This window comes from Ascaphus truei, chromosome 8 (assembly GCF_040206685.1).
Source record: "Ascaphus truei isolate aAscTru1 chromosome 8, aAscTru1.hap1, whole genome shotgun sequence".
Classification (NCBI taxonomy): Eukaryota; Metazoa; Chordata; class Amphibia; order Anura; family Ascaphidae; genus Ascaphus; species Ascaphus truei.
The window spans coordinates 103,910,356-103,931,698 of NC_134490.1; the positions used below are offsets into that span (position 1 = coordinate 103,910,356).

General features: G+C 47.7%; 1 protein-coding gene across 3 annotated transcripts in view; it reads right to left on the reverse strand.

Moving 5' to 3' along the window:
* Positions 1-20,682, reverse strand: part of AP1M1 (adaptor related protein complex 1 subunit mu 1) — a 92,011-nt gene extending 71,329 nt beyond the window's left edge. The window contains exons 1-3 of one of the 3 annotated variants that reach the window (XM_075612989.1): positions 20,490-20,681; positions 5,472-6,151; positions 3,824-3,980 (exon numbers count right to left, since the gene is read on the reverse strand). In XM_075612989.1, coding sequence (XP_075469104.1) covers positions 3,824-3,944 — 121 coding nt within the window. In that variant the 5' untranslated portion in view covers positions 3,945-3,980; positions 5,472-6,151; positions 20,490-20,681. Of the gene's footprint in view, positions 1-3,823; positions 3,981-5,471; positions 6,152-15,439; positions 15,500-20,489 lie in introns of all 3 variants that reach the window. The other 2 variants (XM_075612990.1, XM_075612988.1) reach the window with 2 other exon arrangements.
* Between the last annotated feature and the right edge of the window lie 661 nt (positions 20,683-21,343).

The following is a 21,343-nucleotide window of genomic DNA, read 5'->3' on the forward strand; positions in this document are numbered from 1 at the left end:
CACACACACACTTCCCGTCCACACACACACACACACACACACACTTCCCGTCCACACACACACACACACTTCCCGTACACACACACACACACACACACACACACACACACACACACACACACACACACACACACACACACTTCCCGTCGACACACACACACACACACTTCCCGTCGACACACACACACACACACACACTTCCCGTCGACACACACACACACACACTTCCCGTACACACACACACACACACACTTCCCGTACACACACACACACACACACACACACACACACTTCCCGTCCACACACACACACTTCCCGTCCACACACACACACTTCCCGTCCACACACACACACTTCCCGTCCACACACACACACACACACACACACACACACACACACAGTCCACACACACACAGTCCACACACACACAGTCCACACACACACACACCCCGTCCACACACACACACACACACACCCCGTCCACACACACACACACACCCCGTCCACACACACACACACACCCCGTCCACACACACACACACCCCGTCCACACACACACCCCGTCTCCACACACACAAACACACACACACACACACCGTCTCCACACACACACACACACACACCGTCTCCACACACAAACACACACACACACACAAACACACGCACACCGTCTCCACACACACACGCACACCGTCTCCACACACACCCGCACACTTCCCGTCCCCGCACACTTCCCGTCCCCACACACACGCACACTTCCCGTCCACACACACGCACACTTCCCGTCCACACACACGCACACTTCCCGTCCACACACACGCACACTTCCCGTCCACACACACGCACACTTCCCGTCCACACACACGCACACTTCCCGTCCACACACACGCACACTTCCCGTCCACACACACGCACACTTCCCGTCCACACACACGCACACTTCCCGTCCACACACACGCACACTTCCCGTCCACACACACACACACACACACACACTTCCCGTCCACACACACACACACACTTCCCGTCCACACACACACACACACACACACACACACACACACACACACACACACTTCCCGTCGACACACACACACACACACACACTTCCCGTCGACACACACACACACACACACACTTCCCGTCGACACACACACACTTCCCGTACACACACACACACTTCCCGTACACACACACACACACACACTTCCCGTCCACACACACACACTTCCCGTCCACACACACACACTTCCCGTCCACACACACACACACACACACACACACAGTCCACACACACACACAGTCCACACACACACAGTCCACACACACACAGTCCACACACACACCCCGTCCACACACACACACACACACACCCCGTCCACACACACACACACACCCCGTCCACACACACACACACCCCGTCCACACACACACCCCGTCCACACACACACCCCGTCTCCACACACACAAACACACACACACACCGTCTCCACACACACACACACACACACCGTCTCCACACACAAACACACACACACACACAAACACACGCACACCGTCTCCACACACACACGCACACCGTCTCCACACACACCCGCACACTTCCCGTCCCCGCACACTTCCCGTCCCCACACACACGCACACTTCCCGTCCCCACACACACGCACACTTCCCGTCCACACACACACGCACACTTCCCGTCCACACACACGCACACTTCCCGTCCACACACACGCACACTTCCCGTCCACACACACGCACACTTCCCGTCCACACACACGCACACTTCCCGTCCACACACACGCACACTTCCCGTCCACACACACGCACACTTCCCGTCCACACACACGCACACTTCCCGTCCACACACACGCACACTTCCCGTCCACACACACGCACACTTCCCGTCCACACACGCACACTTCCCGTCCACACACACGCACACTTCCCGTCCACACACACGCACACTTCCCGTCCACACACACGCACACTTCCCGTCCACACACACGCACACTTCCCGTCCACACACACGCACACTTCCCGTCCACACACACGCACAATTCCCGTCCACGCACACGCACACTTCCCGTCCACACACACGCACACTTCCCGTCCACACACACGCACACTACCCGTCCACACACACACTTCCCGTCCACACACACACACACTTCCCGTCCACACACACACACACACACACACTTCCCGTCCACACACACACACACACACACACACACACACACACTTCCCGTCCACACACACACACACACACACACACACACACACACACACACACACACTTCCCGTCCACACACACACACACACACACACACACACACACACACACTTCCCGTCCACACACACACACACTTCCCGTCCACACACACACACACTTCCCGTCCACACACACACACACACACACACACACACACACACACTTCCCGTCCACACACACACACACACACACACACTTCCCGTCCACACACACACGTGCACACTTCCCGTCCACACACACACACACACACACACACTTCCCGTCCACACACACACACGCACGCACGCACGCACTTCCCGTCCACACACACACGCACGCACTTCCCGTCCACACACACACACACACACACTTCCCGTCCACACACACACACACACACACACTTCCCGTCCACACACGCACTTCCCATACACACACACACACACACACACTTCCCATCCACACACACACACACACTTCCCGTCCACACACACACACACACACACACACACACTTCCCGTCCACACACACACACGCGCACACTTCCCGTCCACACACACACACACACACACACTTCCCGTCCACACACACACACACGCACGCACACACACACTTCCCGTCCACACACACACACTTCTCGTCCACACACACACACACACACTTCCCGTCCACACACACACACACACACTTCCCGTCCACACACACACACACACACACACACACACACACACTTCCCGTCCACACACACACACACTTCCCGTCCACACACACACACACACTTCCCGTCCTCACACACACACACTTCCCGTCCTCACACACACACACTTCCCGTCCTCACACACACACTTCCCGTCCACACACACACAACTCTACTCCCATGCTGCGCTTCTCTGGTCGCAGCTCCCTCCTCCAGTTGGACCTGACTTCTGGCGCCGACCAAAAAAGGGAGGCGATTGACGTGAATGTCAGGGAGCCACCACCACGCCAATGCTTGGGAGCTGTGGAGCCGCTGCTGGGGTCCCACCGAGCTGCTGGGCCTGGGACAGTTGTCCCAGCTCTCCTCCGGTGTTGGTCGTGGAAACCCGGTTGAAAAATCAATAACTTAGGCCATCAGAAAAGCTATTAGTAACAAACTTACTCTACAAAAATGTGTACTTTATGGGACAGATTCGAACATCAATGATATTCTCAGCAAATTCTAGAGCATTCAATTATTATTTGGGAAAGAAAACAAAATAGTTTTGTTTCCACGCAAAGCGTACACAGTAGTTTTGCTCATCTTTACGGCTATAACTCTTAGTAAAAGATTAATAATTTATTGCTTCAAGCAGCATTTTCCAACGAGGGTTCCTAGGAAATCTTAGATTGTGCAGGTATCCTTAAGGGGTTCCGTGCAATTTTTAGCTAATTTGAAAATTGTACCAAATACAGAAGAATTTGCAATATATCTGATCTAGCTACTATTAGAGAGGGTTGGGGTTCTGCAGAATTTCACAATATAATTATAGGGTTTAACCAAAAAAGGTTGGAAACCACTAGCCTTGAGTAATGTAAAATAACAAAACAGGATACGATACAAGTTGTTGTGTTTAATCCACATAAAGCGAACTCCTCCATGGGCCAATATTGGTGAGAGTGCTCCATCTTCCTCTTTCTCCATTAAGATTGGCATGAAATGCTCTACTTCTGACATGTCCACATCTCCACGGTAGTTACGGCAAATTAGGACCTAGCATATAAAAAGAATGCAAATGGTTACCAGAGTAAATACGTTAATTATGTCATGTCATTGCCCGTGTGGTTAATCAAAGATTTATATATAAATTGCTGTCTTAAAGGAGCAGTTCCACATAATTTTTTTTTACCATAGAGTGGTATCAAGGGGTCTCTAAAGGTGAAGTGCGTTAATTTCAGCCCTCGGACCCCTGCTTCCAGAGATACTTACCAGGGAAGGTGACGCCTCTGTAGTTCTCTACAGGGGAAACAAAATGGAGATTTAAATATCCTACATCAGGCAGTCCAATCTGAAGCGGCAACGTTATCCGTCGTGGCTTCCCATTGGCCTGCATAACGCCTCCCTGAAGTACTGTCCGCATCATCTCCAGTAAGTATCTGGGAACCAGGGGGTCCCCGGAGTTGAAATAAACACGATTCAGCTCTGGAGACCCCCTGCTTCCCACAGATCTAAAAGTTTTGAATGGGGGTCAAGGTGGGATTGCTCCTTTAAAAGGGATGAAAGGCAACAATTAAACCCCACAACATATAAAATGCCAATAAAAAAAAAACACATGGAAACGTAGTTACTGATATTTCACTTTCGAGTCCTCAATGGCCCCATAACAGCTGGAATATAGCTTCTCCTACTAGCTGAAGTAGGACAAGTGTTTTGATGCAGGTCTACAGGAAGTGTGGCATTACCCCATGTCAGTTATTTAGCCAAGCTCCTAAAAAGGCAGCACAAAGCAAAGTCAGGACTTACATTCCAAATAAAAACAATAATAAAAAGGTAGGGAAGAAGGCTGCCACAGAGGACTCGACAGAATTGAAAAATTAGTAAATAAAATTCATATTTTCATCATCCTTTTCTATGGCAGCAACAACAGCTGGGATATTCCAAAGCAGTTAAGTAGCTTGGGTTGGTACATCCATATTATCTGAATGAATAACGGCTTGTAAAACCTTCCTCTCAAATTGCGCCTTAGCTGAGGCCTGGAGATCCAGTATATAATGTTTAGAGAAGGTATACAATGATAACCATGTGGCAGCCTTACAAATGTCTTTTGTAGAAGCCTGAGCCTTTAACGCCCAAGAAGATGCCATTGCTCTTGTTGATTGACTGCTGCTGTGATCCCTAAATGGATGCGGCAGAGGCCGCTTACCAAACAACAAGCAGTCCAAGTTTTTCTGAACTCGGCAGTCTTTTGGATATATAATGGTCAGTGCTCTAACTACATACAGGTTATCTAATAGTTTCTCGTTAGAAGGGAGAGGGCAAAAAAGATAGGAACCACAATATCCCGATTCATACTGTAGCAAAGTCAGATACCACTTTAGCACAGAAGTGAGGGACATTTCTATGAATTTGGAAATATGGTTACCTAAAAAACAAAGAGAGAAAAAAAGTGCCAGCTCCATAGCATAATACTGTATACCGTATTTATTAAAGAGAAGAGAGTAGTCACCAGGACTAGCACTCACATAATGGGTAAAAGTAACATACAGTTAAGAGAAAGCAGTAAGCAGACGCATCAGCTGGGGAATGGATCTGAAGGTAGTACACAGACGTTGGTTGTGAGTTATATCTCTGCCTTAGGGTGTACTTATCTGGAATAGTTGAGGTCCACAGCAGGGCTCCTTGTTTTCACAGATGCCAGCGATGTGATGTTTGCTTCACCAATACACCGTGGCTAGTCTCAGGGATGGAGTCACCTCTCAGCGCTTTGATCCGCTCCTTCACGTTGTGCAACAGTAAGTCACGGCGTCCCGACGCGTTTTGTCACGTGAGGACTTCCTTGGAAACATGGTTATTTGCATGAGGCAGCTTGAAATACAGCAATCACCACAGTGTGCAGAGTTGGGGTAAGAAAAAACAAACAGTCTGGAGGTTGAGTGTTTGAATAGATAAGTTCTTCAAAGGCTGTAGAGGTGAATGCCTCCAAGACCAGGTTGAGAATCCATGAAAGCCTGGGAGTTTTTATTAATGGTTTTATTCTCATGGTTGACTTGAATCTAGGATTGAGAGCAATTTCTTTATTAAGAATAACACTCAAGGCTGACACCTGTACTTTTAATGAAGCAGGTTTGAGCCCTTTTGGAAGAAACTGAAGGCTCTGAGGAACCATTGCTCAAAGTGGAGTAATGCCCTCCTTGTGGCACCAGTTAAAGACCAACATCCATATTCTGTAATATAGAGAGAGATAGAAACAAAAATTCACCAGGCGCTCCCACAGGTGTATGAGTCAAAATACTCTAATACAGTAATACACTCAAAGTAAATAAATAAGGCTCTATACAAACGGTGAATGAACTGCAGCTCAACCTTCACTGGATCCTCCTAGTAGATCCTTGGGATATGCTGGTAGTTGAGAAAAGTCAGGGAGCGCGATTCATCAGTGGAAACATGAAAAATAAAACATAACAAACAGAAAATAGTGCAACTGTGTGGAGAAGCGGATCTGCAGGACCCGTGGCTCACTCAGATATAGATGTGTAACACAAAGCAATCATAAAATCAAATGTTACTCCAAGGCAATAATGCCCATATAAAACGACAGGAACAGTTCTAAGATTCAAACAGATAGTGTATTGGGTATACAAAAACCGCAGCAGTGGTAAGCAATAAAAACTTACAAGAAAGCCTTGTAAAAAAGGCATGTACAGGGCAGGCAGTGTTCTGGTGGAGGGGATGCACCAAAATGTGACGTCGCAGTACCGTGGTGAACGCTGCGCTCGGCGAATCCTCCGGTCAGCGCGTCACAGTACTTCCGGGTTCAGTCCCTCCAGACAAGAGTTACACGTGACCGCTCTTGTCCTCAGATGCTACAACAACCAATACGGCAGGGTGGTCTTCTCCCTGCGCGTTTCGTGAAACGCGGAAGTTGCCACGCGTAGGGAGAAGACCACCCTGCCGTATTGGTTGTTGTAGCATCTGAGGACAAGAGCGGTCACGTGTAACTCTTGTCTGGAGGGACTGAACCCGGAAGTACTGTGACGCGCTGACCGGAGGATTCGCCGAGCGCAGCGTTCACCACGGTACTGCAACGTCACATTTTGGTGCATCCCCTCCACCAGAACACTGCCTGCCCTGTACATGCCTTTTTTACAAGGCTTTCTTGTAAGTTTTTATTGCTTACCACTGCTGCGGTTTTTGTATACCCAATACACTATCTGTTTGAATCTTTGAACTGTTCCTGTCGTTTTATATGGGCATTATTGCCTTGGAGTAACATTTGATTTTGTGACTTCTTTGTGTTACACATCTATATCTGAGTGAGCCACGGGTCCTGCAGATCCGCTTCTCCACACAGAGTTGCACTATTTTCTGTTTGTTATGCTTTATTTTTCATGTTTCCACTGGTGAATCGCGCTCCCTGACTTTTCTCAACTACCAATATAGAGAGAGATTACAGCTTTTCTGGAGGGAAGTAAGGTATCAATCACCTACTATGAATAGTCTAACGCTCAAGTTTCCCCTCAACCTCCACACGGTCATCTGAAAGAATTCAGGATTGGGATGGAGGACCGGCCCTCAAGTTAGTTGGGCAGGAAGTGGAGGGAGCCCACATGGAAAGGTTCATTAGGTCTGTGACGGTAGGGAGTAGCCAGTCTTCATAATAAAGGTGAAGCCCAACTGGTTACGCCTGAAAAACGTGGGTTCCTGGCAGCTAAGTACCACCATAAGCCAGGGACAATGTAATGCATATCAAAAATCTGACCTGTTTGGGGTTGTACATGTACCTGTTGCCCAATAAACATGAGACGTGCAGGCATGATTTGTAGGTACGCAAGGTTAATTACACCGGGGCTACACCGTGTCCCCCAGAATCCTGGTTTCAAGCCCAAGTATCCCAGAGCCATTTCCCACATAGGTATACGGTTCCCCAAGAAGTATACGTTTATTAAAAACAGTGTTTTAATGCTGTATGTATTAATGTCTTTACCGTCAGCTCGGGCATCTACATAGGTGCCGGGATTTCTGCATAGACATCGGAGTTCAAAGGAGAGAAAGGATGTCCAGAGGTGAGAAAAGCGTTTGGTGAGCGGGGAAGGGTGAGGTATCAGGTCCGGAGAAGAAAGGGCACCCGCTGGGGCACCTTTTGAACTGGCATACCTGGTGGAGCCTGCCAGCAGGTGGCAATGGGTTGGCTGGGGGAAGATGCTGCTTGTAGGTGTGTTTCCCATTGGCCGATCCATATTTCCCGCTCGCCCCCTCGGACGTCAGTCAGGTTAGCCCCCATTCTGATTGGCTGTTGGGAGAAATTCCCACACTCTGATTGGTCGCCGTTCCGACTTCCATGTTAGAGATAGCTCAGCAGAGTGTATGTAAGGAGCCGGTCCGATCAGAAAACCAGACCATCTAGCGGCTTGAGTCGGTTTTTACAAAAGCGGGCTTTTCAAAGTTGCTCTGTTGCAAATAGCAGATCAACCGACTTCATTTTTGGAGCTAGGAAAGTCTGCTTAGCTGAGGCCAAGTCAGACGCGAGGACCAAGTTCTTAGAATAGAACGTAGCGGTCGCGGTTGGGTACTGTACCCGAAAAGAGTAACAGGAAGCTCAAGACTAGGTCATGGTCAGGGTAAGCCTTCCAAAGCAGGCGCCCTACACCTATTTGAGGCTAGTTTTCACCCAGACAGTGTGTATTCTGTCTGTATTTTGTATTTCATTGTGTGTACGCAGGTTTAACATTTTATTCCACTACCTTGTCTTGCCTAGCGAATGATCCCAGAAGGTAAAAGGTGTTAAAAGTGCTGGTCTCCCGTGACACGGTCTGCAAACCATGCCCCTCTGGGCCACTGAGGCGCCATCAGTATAGCATTTGCCTTGTCTTTCCTAATTTTGGTTATCAACATCAGAAGTAATGTAATGGGAGGCAACACTTGTATGAGAGGGAATGTCCATATGAATGTCCATGGTGTTCCAAATAGTGGCATCAGGATCTTGCACTCTGGAGCCAAAATGAGCAACTTTCTTGGTCACTTTGGAAATCATCAGGTCTATTGACGGAAGGCTCCATCGATGTACTATGTCCACGAATATCTGTGTACAATTCCAAAGTGCCGGGAAACAGCCTCAGGCGAGGAGAACCCTGCTTGTGCAGCCAACACAACAGAGAAACAATTTCTTGAAAGTGCAGATCTCCTCAAAGACAGAGATACAACCTACAGCTCCACTAGCAGAGCTTGATCATTTTAAATCCAACAATTCAACAGATATAGGATCAGTGGTGTGTGTGAAATTTAGATTATATTAATTTTCATTTAGAAAGAACATGAATAAATTGGTGGACTCCAAATCACCATCCCATACGCATAGATTATCATCTATGTAGCGACACCAAACTATAATGTTCTTGCTAAAGGGATTATTGGTCCAAACAGGATGACATTCCCAATCACCTAAATACAGGTTTGCGAAGCTGGGGGCAAAACGTGTCCCCATAGCTGTACCGCAAACCTGTATGTAGAAATCGGACAGGAACATAAAATAGTTATGTCCCAATATGAAACTGATAGATTTTAGAATAAACTCTCTGCTTAACGGATGAAGCAGAGGATCTTTTGTAAGAGTGAAATTGACCGCTTCTAGACCTTTCTGGTGGGGAATATGTGTATAAAGTGCTTGTATATCGCAACTCAACCACCTATAGGTACTCTTCCACTCAAAACCTTTAAACAATGTGAGAACTGCAGTGGAATCTTTTATATAGGAGGGTAGTTTTCCTACATATGGCTGGAGAAAAAAAGTCAACAAATTGTGACAAATTAGCTGTAAGGGACTGTATCCCCGATACAATTGGTCTTCCTGGGGGATCCACAAGGGATTTATGCATTTTTGGCAGGTGGTAAAATACCGGTACTCTTGGGAATTCTAAAGAAAAGAGAACTCAACAGATGTAATTACAGACTGATGCTGCTTCATCCAATAGCACTTTGAGTAAACTCAAAAAGTCATTGGTACGGTCTTTTTTAAGTTTTTTTTATAGAAGGCGGTTCATGAAGCAATCTATGGGCTTCTTTCTCGTAGTCCTCCCGATTTTGCAGGACCACTCCTCCCCCTTTATCTGCCTGTCGAATAATTAAATTATTATTATCTTTCAACATTTTTAGAGCAAAACTTTCTTTAGCACATAGATTTCGTTTAATATCTCCCGATATAAAATCACGTGCCAATACAGTAAATTCCTTATTTACCATAGTGAAAAATGTATCTATATGATTCCCCTTCGATTGTGCTGGATAGAATTTCGACTGTGTCTTAAATGGGGTGTGTTTGATCACAGGACACGTATCAATTATTATTTCAGGAGCACCGGCATCAGAAACATCAGTAATTCTCGGAATTGAATTCAATTCACATCTAAGGAAATGTCTTTTCAATGTCATATTTTGTGTAAACTTGTGTAAATCTTTAAACAATTGGAAGGAATTTGGCCCACACGATCTAGAGAAAGTTAATCCTCTACTGAGTACATTAGTTTGATCTTTCGTTAGAATTACAGATGAGAGATTAAAGATTCCTTTTTTACTGAGGTGATCTTTCCTGAGTATGCTTGCACTCTGGACTCCCCTCTCGTTCCTCGTCGGACGAGGATCTTTTTTTCTTTCTGCCCTGAGGGGTATCGTGAATGGGTTTTGCTCCTTTCCTTGAGGTGGTACTAGCCTTTTTTTGATCATATCTAAAAAAAGAAGGTGGTGAGCGACTAGGGGAATCAGATCGAGAATCCTTTCTAATATTTGCATGATTGGGGGGTATCTTTACTTTTGTTTTGAGAGGGGCTATGTCTATCTCCATATCTAAAGTTTTGGATATAGTTTTTACCTCTATAGTTGGGGTTACGATAATGATTTTCATGTTTATGGTTGGAGTGGTCTCTCTCATAGAAATTATTTTCATAATTTCTACTGTTGCTCCTTCCATAATCATGAGACCTTTCACTTAGTCTATGATTTTGATCATGATAGTGCCCTTTTCTAGAATTAGAAGTACTTGCATGTCCCCTATTATTCAGGACATAGGCATGACCCACAACTCTCTCTCTTTCTTCATTTTTGGCCCAATCTCTCTGCTTATTATTTTGATAGTCTAACTTATCACATAGAAATTTTTTATGTTTCATTTGTAAAATTTGTTCTTGTTCATATTCAAATTTAACCCTCAGGTCATTTTCTATTTCAGAGCAATCATTATTAATGATAATTGGTTCTACAGTTTTGATAGCTTTTACGATATCCTTATCTAGAGATTTAATTGTATGACTTCTCTCATAGATAATTAACCTCATGAGGTCCATTGAACATTCATCCAATATTCTATTCCATTCTTTCATAAAATGGTTATTTTCATTACCGAAAGTAGGACTTTTTAAAATTCCTAGGCCTCTTGGTACTCTTGCAGTCAAAATAGCTCTGCAGAGTTTTCTTTTCTAGCCAGTGTCTATTTTCAGTAAGTAATAGTTTTTCTAAAGCTTTAAAAATGATCTTTGAGATTTCAACTTCTACATCTTCAACAGCATTAGGTGTCTCTTCTAAAAAGAGAAGATTAAAGTGTTCTTCCCGTTTTTCTCTGCAAATAGCAAGAGACCACACCATGATGGGAACCCTTAATAGTACAGCAGATAAAAACAATATTGTGAATAAAGTGCAAGTGAAAACCAGTGAAAGAAAATACAGTGTGCAGCTATATCCTACAATAGTGTATAAACAAACCAGTGTTTCAGTGAATAAAGTGCAATATTGCACACCTTTAACAACAGTGTATAAAATAGTAAATTGTAATACAATAACCATATGTGGTTTTGAAGTGCGTATGCAGCCGTATCAGATGGGAGTAGCTCGTTACCCCTACAGCACTAGAGAAACAAAAACAACAGCGCAACCGCAATAGTGAAGTATATCAAGATAATTTATCGATATCAAAAAGGTAAGTATTCAGCGTACATCAGGAAAATAGAACATGTGCGATGTATGGATTAACACATTTGTTACCACACGGTGAGACAAGCTGGAACACGACTCTGGTAGGTAGTCACCGGCGATGTCAAGACGTCATCACATCTCCTCAAGGATTGTGGCTTGTGCTGCCCAGATTTAACTGCACTAACAGTCCTGGCGGGTCCCAATTTAATAAAACAACAAACACTACCTGCTACACTGTAGGACATGAAAAGACTGCTTCTGCAGGGAAAGGAGGGGCTTATATACCAAGTTACTGCAGAGGTTTCCTGTCCAACCTGCGCTGAGAGGGGAGCCAATCCCAATTAGTACCTACTGCCATGCTTGAAACAGTAGGTATTTAAATAGCTGCTTAGGAGTAGACTTACCAGGAAAAATGTAGTTTAGCAGAGCCAAGCAAAACACTGAGATAGCAGGCTGCTGTAGCTGCAGAGAGTAAACAGCTTGGAAGTGCTGTTGAATTCCAGAGGCAGATACTGTATTGTTCAATTTGCTTAGATCAGTCTTGTGCAACGAACTTGAGCTGCAACAATGTGCAGTGGTTAATAGTTTCATAGCTGGGCTGTGCTTTTCTGCCATCCCACATGATCGGAAGTGACGTCATCAGTACTCTGTGCTTCCAGAAGTTACATCTCTGGTCCTCCCTGGACGGGAACTAGCTTCTGCAGTTCTTCCAGGGACTGCAAGTGATTGTAGGTCCTCAAAAGCACCATAAATTTCTTCTATGGTCTTCCATGGAACCAGAAGTGACATGTATAGTCCTACATGGATATTTTTATTTTCAGGGACGCCGGAACCGCTACTGTGGAAGCGAGGGGAATGCTGTGTCCCAGAAGAACATGTGGAGCCGCTCTGCACCTAACTCCTTATCCTGAAACACATACCATGGGGCTCTGCAATTTCAGATCCAACAGCACTAGCCATATACATTTTTCACTCACCATACAACCACCTAGGGTCTAAATGGAAGGGGGCAGGCACATTTTTTTTAGGGTCTCTCTTTTGTTCCATGATTTGCTCTAAGTTTCTGTGCATCTCACCGTCTCTTCCTTAGATATGATGTAGTCTCTACTCTTCTCCATTTTAAAATGTTCTAGATATCTTTATTTTGGGTTTTTCTTTGTCAATATATTTGTAAATTATCCAAAGGAGCACAAGAAGAGGAGGGCATGGGACCCCGGCCATCTGGTGGAGCAGGACATGGGACCCCGGCCATCTGGTGGAGCAGGGCATGGGACCCCGGCCATCTGGTGGAGCAGGGCATGGGACCCCGGCCATCTGGTGGAGCAGGGCATGGAACCCCGGCCATCTGGTGGAGCAGGAAACTACTGAATAATAGCAATAATCCCTTCAGGATAGAACATTACCTAGCTTTTGATGCCCAGGTGGTCCTCAACTCCTTCACCCCAGGCATTAAACTCCCACCACCAGGAAGGGCCCCCCGCTGGACACCCCAGCCTGCCAGAGCTCCGGTTAACTGAAAGGAGCAGCAGCCTATTTTTTTTTAAATTGTATTTTTTCGTGGAACCCTTCATTTTACCTCACAGAACCCCAGGGTTCCGCGGAACCCCATTTGGGAAACGCTGCATTAGATGAAGACTGTCGAGCAAATAAAAATATCACTTGTGCACAAATTCACATTTCAGACAGGTCTGTCAAACCACTCCAAAGCTTGTTTATGTAGAAGTATAAAAAAAAGTAAGAATTTTGCTTAAAAATAATTATACTGGTTCAAGTCTGTCCATTAGCTACATTTAACCTATTAAAATGGAAGTGAACTACACACAGACAAGTGGCATGTTTAAGTTGGACAGCCCTTTTAAACCAGTTGGAAGTATAAAGTCAGAACCAGTGTTATAAAAAATTAAAAAAAGTGCAAGCACGATTTTTTAAAATGCATTCCAGCTCCGGGTCCCCCTGCTTTCCGAGATACTCGCCCCTGGTGCCAAAAGGACACCACAAAGGATGTGGTCAATAGGAAACCACTAGGGATGACATCACGGTTTCCTATTGGCCCACAGGACACAGAAACTTTGAAGCCACTTTTAAGAGAACCCCAGCTAGCCCAGCAAAAGCTGGTACCAGCACCCACTACAGAGGAAACTCGCAAGGCAGGGGGTCCCTGGAGCAGGAAATTAATGGAGCTCGGCTGGGAGACCTCCTGCTACAATCCTAATTGTTTTAAAAACAGAAAAAAAACCACACGTATCGCTTGGATTGCCTCTTATTGGGCGGAGTTTTTTTGGGGTGGGGGGATTGTTTTTTTAAGAGAGCATTTGGATATCCATTACAAGACTTATGGAACAGCAATATAATGGGTTGCTGTTGCAGAAACAAACAATATACAGTATATACTTATGCATCGACCCCTCTAATATATCCCTGTAGTATATTGAATTCTGCTTCATTACTCAATATTTTCTAACTCTAGGAGTGGCTCAGTGAGTAAAGACACTGACTGACACTGAGATTGCTGCAGGGAGCCTGGTTCAATTCCCGGTGTCGGCTCCTTGTGACCTTGGGCAAGTCACTTTATCTCCCTGTGCCTCAGGCACCAAAAACATAAGATTGTAAGCTCCACGGGGCAGGGACCTGTGCCTGCAAAATGTCTCTGTAAAGCGCTGCGTACAATTAGCAGTGCTATACAAGAACATGCTATTATTATTATTATTCGCGACTTGCAATGTATTGCTGACCAATCTGGCAGCAAAGTTGTTAAATATTTTTGTAAAAGTCGTTAGAGGGAATATTTGCAAACAACTTAACCTGAAGTTTAGTGTTTTTTCTCTTTATTATCCTGTACCTTAAGAAAAATGGATCAAGGTTTTAGATCTTACAGCACTTCTTATAGATAATTGTGGTGGGTGTCCTTTTTCTTTGTAAGGTGCAGGCAGTTGAAGAGTGGCTGGGATGCCACTTCTGTCACGTAGTTAAACTTGAAGCTAGATATCTTCTTGATGCACTGTTCTAATAACGTCTTACACCAGACATTATAACATAATAAAGTGTTTTATTTGCAGGTTGCAAACGCACAACGTTTCGGGGGATCTCCCTTCCTCAGCTAATATATTGATAGAGATATATATATTATGCTATGTCTGGTGAAAGACTATTAGAACAGTGCGGCAAGAAGATATCCAGCCTTAAGAAAAATGGATAGCACAAACAAGACTGAATCAACACCACATATTCCAAATAAATTTAAATATTAGGACTAAATGTAAAAAAAAAAAAAATTCTCTCTCCGACAATCCCCTGGTTTAATTTTAACGCATTCATGGCTGGAGGTTGCTTGTTGTCAAACCAAGCATTGCAGATTCCTTTGCCATTAGTTAAACATATTACACATCAGCACCTTTAACCGGTCCCTTCCCTAAAAATTATGCGACTAATACTTGTAAACATTAACTTCAAACATAAGACGTAATAAATATTTAAGATCCAAATAGCTAGTGAGGGCACCAATTCATTGGGATTTACCTTTTTCTTAATCCTCCACACACAACTTTATACAATACCTTTAACTCACTTTAACCTGCAATCCCACATAGTTGGACATTTCAAAGTCTTAGGGGCTCCTGAATGGGGAACAGTTTGTCAATCAAGTGTTTTCTTTACCCTTATTCCACCCCATTCCTAACAGAGAAGCAATAAAGTTAAGGGGAGGTTGGGTGGGAAGAGTCTGGTTGTACAAGCACTTGCTGGACACAGTGACATCACACAGGAGTAGCCAGAGGAAATAAAACCCCTCATGTCTAAGTTTAAAAAAATACTTATAGGTGTCAGATTGGAAAAGAACACCCAGGTGAGAATCCCTAAACATTTCACTGGAGTTCACTAAGCAGCAAATATTGGCATCGAATTGCCTGGCGGAGTGGAGCGCGGGGTGCGCGAGTCTTGAACCGAGAGCTTTCCCTTTGGGAGTGGAAATCTTCACTGCTGCAGTGGTTGTGCCGTCGTCTACCTGTACAGATACCATCAGCCCTACCAGGCATCCCTGCGATGGTCCGACTACCGTAGCGATTACGGATGGTTTTAATGCCACATTGCCTTTAACTAATGTTTTTGCTGTACATGCATATAATACTTCCTTTGTTCACAATTTTTTTTTTTTTATAATGCACTATGAGTGTTTGCAATTAGTAAGACTACACCTTGAATACAGAGTATAGTTTTGGGCACCACTCCATAGAAAAGACTATGGAACTAGAAAAAGTGCAGAGAAGAGCCACCAAAAGAATAAAGGGGATGGATAATCTGAGTTATGAGGAGAGGCTAGCGAAATTAGATTTGTTTACATTAGAAAAGGTGTGTTTAAGGCTGCGGACATAGTGCTGTAGCCCATGCGGGTATTTTCCCTGACCATAGTACTCGAGCCGCGGGGGGCGTTCCTGGGGGAGTTCCCAGTGACGTTACGGAGCTGGTTCGCCCTCATTGGGTGAGCCGCTCACGTGACCGCCCTGTTGTGCAAGAAATCAGTTTCAGCCTTAAGGCAGTCTGTTCCCGCGCGGTCTGAGGTACCATGGACGCAGCCTAAGAGGGGATATGATAACTGTCTACAAATATATTCGGGGAAAATACAAGAAACTTTCAAAAGAACTATTCATCCCACGGGCAGTACAAAGGACACTGGGTCATAACTTAAGTTTGGAGGAAAGGAGATTTTACCATCAAAGGAAAGGGTTCTTTACAGTAAGGGCAGTTAAAATGTGAAATTCATTACCCATGGAGACTGTGATGGCAGATACAATAGATGTCTTAAAAAAAAAAAACCTTGTACAAGAAAACAAAAAGAAATTCCAACAATTCCTAAAATTTAAAACACAATTTGGTTTGTTTGCCAGATGAAAACATGAACAAGTTTGGTTAATGATACTGGCGTTGAATTCCAAAAAGTCTTGCTACCATGGTTAGGCTTTGGTCCCGCTGCGGCCGCGGGCCACCAGCTGCTTGCCTCCGTTCCCCGCTGGCTCCTTCCGGTGTGGCTGACTGCGTGCTGTGACGCGTCAGCCAGCCGGAGCTACAAGGATCTTGTGGTTTCGGCGAGTGTCGCGTCACGTGACACGCAAGGGAACCAATCACGGATTGGATCCCAGCAGCCAATCCGATTCCCCCATCTGCTCCGATCCCCCCGTTCCAATTTCCCCCTTCTGCTTCTATCCCCCCCCCGTTCCGATTTCCCCCTTCTGCTTCGATCCCCCCGTTCCGATTTCCCCCTTCTGCTTCGATCCCCCTTCCGATTCCCCGCTGCTCCGATCCCCCCCCCCGTTCCGATTTCCCCCTTCTGCTTCGATCCCCCTCCTGCTCCAATCCCCCCGTTCCGATTCACCCCTCGTGTGTATTTGCCTGTGTGTGTACGAGTGCCTGTGTGTCCTTCCCTCTGTGCGTGGCTTCAGAGTGCGAGGGGCTCCGGGAGTGAGAGGGACCAACGGGGAGGGGAGGGGGAAGAGGGGGGAAATACGACAGCACGAGTGCCCTCCGTTCAAACCACGCCGCCCCCCCCCCCCCCCGTTCAAACCACGCGCCACTGCTCCGGCTCCCGCAGACCGCAGGTAGCAGTCAATTGCCTCTCAGCGTGCTGCCTGCATGCAGTGCAGGCGCGCTGACGGAGGGAGCGGGGCCTTAGCCCAAACGGATATCCCTGGGGTGAATGCCATCACAATATTGCTGTGATAGTAATAGATGCGTTCTCATTTGCCGAATTGTAGGAAGGTTAAGAGCAGGACTGGGGTGATTTCACCTGGAAATAAGAGTGAGTCGGACCTCACGGGAATGGAGACCCCATGACCTAAACAAAACAAAGAGAAAGGAAAGGTATACAGTAGAAGGCTATACCAAAATGAGTAAACATGGGAAGAATGTTGATTCAGGGAGTAATCTGATTGCCAATATTGGAGTCAGGAAGGATTTATTTTCCCCCCTACGAGATATCATTAGATGATATTTCATTGGGGTTTTTGTTTGCCTTCCTCTGGATCAATATACTGCAAGTACGGATACAGGATAACTTATCTGGGTAAATTTAGCATAGGTTGCTCATCTAATATGCAACATATTTGTGGGAGGAGCAAAGATTCAGGACACTATGTAAACAAGAGACATATTGCAACATTGGGTTGGTACCCATGTAAACAAGGAGTAGTGTGGGAAAGAAGGCTACCATGAGAAGGAAAAACTGCAGATGTGAGCTGTCGCAGAAAGTCTGCTTACTGCCAGGGAGAGGGAGTGGCTCAGTGAGTAATGACACTGACTGGCACTGAGAGCTTGAAGCAGGGGAGCCTGGTTCAATTCCCGGTGTTTGGATCCTTGTAACATTTGGCAAGTCACTTTATCTCCTTGTGCCTCAGGCACCAAAATCATAGATTGTAAGCGCCACGGGGCAGTTACCTGTGCCTGCAAAATGTCTCTGTAATGTGTTATGTAAAACTAGCATCGCTATACAAGAACATGCTATTATTATCTGATACGCCAAACTCTGTGCGTGATATTGCTTCTTTTAATGGGAGGATTGGAGGATTGGCTCTGAGTAACGACACTGACTGGAACTGAGTTTGAAGCAGGGGAACTTGGCTCAATTCCCGTTGTCGGCTCCTTGTGCCTCAGGCACCAAAAATAGATTGTAAGCTCCATGGGGCAGAGACATGTGCCTGCAAAATGTCTCTAAACGCGCTACGTAAAATTAGCAGCGCTATACAAGTGCATGCGATTTTAATTTGCTGTATTCAATTAAAGAGTTACACTATGAAGCTCTGTACCCTTCTCATTTTCTTTCATATTTAGTATTGCCTTGTGTCCAAGGTTTTACAACAGATAGGAATATGATCAGACTAGGTGGCCAAATGCTTACTTTCAGCCAAATTCTTCCCCATACCCAAAACTAACAGTCTCTCCAAAGTCTCTCTCCAAAGAAAGCCAAAACTGTTAAATTGTTTACAAAAAAAGTTGATTGTTGTCAGCCACACTGGATTGCACCTTCACACAAAGTCCTGACACTGCAGTCTGATTTGGGGACAGGTGATATTCCCAGAGGGTGAGGATACATAACAAAGGGTCCACCTCCACCCCCCCCCCCTCTGTGGATCCCCCCCTCCGTGGACCCACCTCCCCCCTCCCTCCGTGGATCCCCCCCTCCGTGGACCCACCTCCCCCCTCCCTCCGTGGACCCCCCCTCCGTGGACCCACCTCCCCCTCCCTCCGTGGACCCACCTCCCCCCTCCCTCCGTGGACCCACCTCCCCCCTCCCTCCGTGGACCCCCCCCCTCCGTGGACCCACCTCCCCCCCCTCCGTGGACCCCCCTCCGTGGACCCCCCCCTCCGTGGACCCACCTCCCCCCCTCCGTGGACCCCCCTCCGTGGATCCCCCCCTCCGTGGACCCACCTCCCCCCTCCCTCCGTGGATCCCCCCCTCCGTGGACCCACCTCCCCCCTCCCTCCGTGGACCCACCTCCCCCCTCCCTCCGTGGACCCACCTCCCCCCTCCCTCCGTGGACCCACCTCCCCCCTTCCCTCCGTGGACCCACCTCCCCCCCTCCCTCCGTGGACCCACCTCCGCCCCCCCCTCCGTGGACCCACCTCCCCTCCTTGGACCCACCTCCCCCCCCTCTGTGGATCCCCCCCTCCGTGGACCCACCTCCCCCCCCCTCTGTGGATCCCCCCCTCCGTGGACCCACCTCCCCCCTCCCTCCGTGGATCCCCCCCTCCGTGGACCCACCTCCCCCCTCCCTCCGTGGACCCCCCCTCCGTGGACCCACCTCCCCCTCCCTCCGTGGACCCACCTCCCCCCTCCCTCCGTGGACCCACCTCCCCCCCTCCCTCCGTGGACCCCCCTCCCTCCCCCCTCTGTGGATCCCCCCCCTCCGTGGACCCACCTCCCCCCCCCTCCCTCCGTGGACCCACCCCTCCGTGGACCCACCTCCCCCCCTCCCTCCGTGGACCCACCCCTCCGTGGACCCACCTCCCCCCCTCCCTCCGTGGACCCACCCCTCCGTGGACCCACCTCCCCCCCCTCCCTCCGTGGACCCACCCCTCCGTGGACCCACCTCCCCCCCCTCCCTCCGTGGACCCACCTCCCCCCTCCTCCCTCCGTGGACCCACCTCCCCCCTCCTCCCTCCGTGGACCCACCTCCCCCCTCCTCCCTCCGTGGACCCACCTCCCCCCTCCTCCCTCCGTGGACCCCCCTCCCCCCCTCCTCCCTCCGTGGACCCCCCTCCCCCCTCCTCCCTCCGTGGACCCCCCTCCCCCCCCCCTCCCTCCGTGGACCCCCCCTCCCCCCCCCCTCCCTCCGTGGACCCCCCTCCCTCCGTGGACCCCCCTCCCCCCCCCTCCCTCCGTGGACCCCCCTCCCCCCCCTCCCTCCGTGGACCCCCCTCCCCCCCCCTCCCTCCGTGGACCCCCCTCCCTCCGTGGACCCCCCTCCCTCCGTGGACCCCCTCCCTCCGTGGACCCCCCTCCGCACAACTACAGCCCACCTCCCCCCTGCGCGGGCCCCCCCATCGCAGCCCCGGCCTCTCGCAGACCCGCAATGATACGTCAGCTCTGGCGGCGGCGGCTGGTGCTGCTTCTCTTACCTTCCCCTTTAGGTCCAGCACGTACACGGCGCTAGCCGACATCCTTCTTGCCCTTAATAGTCGCCTTAAACGCTGCCCGAAGCCTCACTAACCGATTCCAAACCCCCGTCCTCAGCAGCAGCACAGCACCACCATCCCCGTTACTTCTCTGTAGCGGTTCGCGCAGACCGGAAACAGCTCTACATCGCTTCCGGTCCTCCCTGTCAGAGGCACGTCTGACGTCACGAGATATTCCCCGCACAAGATGGCGGACTCAGTGCAGTCTTGAACAGCGTTTCGCATTCCCACCTGCTACAGTTACATTAGAGACAACGTTGACGTTGTAATTTTCAACACATACATACCAGTTATTAGACGCTAAAAGCACTGATGTATTTAACTACTTATCTCCCTACACTAATTGTACCAAAATGTCAGGTATGAGGGGAAAATATAAGAGCCATAGAAAATCGGTACACTTGAGAGGAATTTTAGGTTAATGCAAAGCTACCAAGTATCCTGGTGTAAATATGTATGTAGAAAAATAGGTCAGGAATAACTAGCTACACAGCAATACCTATAGTACAAGTGTACCAGTTTTTAGGTCCTGTGGCTATTTACAACTACCTATTTCTGCCAGCAGTTACATAGTAGAAGAGGTTGAAAAAAGACATACACATTGATCCAGAGGAAGGCAAACAAAAAACCCCAGTGTCATATCATCCAATGATATCTCATAAGAGGAAAAATAAATTTCTTCCTGACTCCAAGAATTGGCAATCAGATTATTTCCTGGATCAACATCCTTCCCATGTATGCTTATTTGGTATATCCCTGTATACTTTTCCTTTCTAAAAAGAGGTCCAACCTTTTTT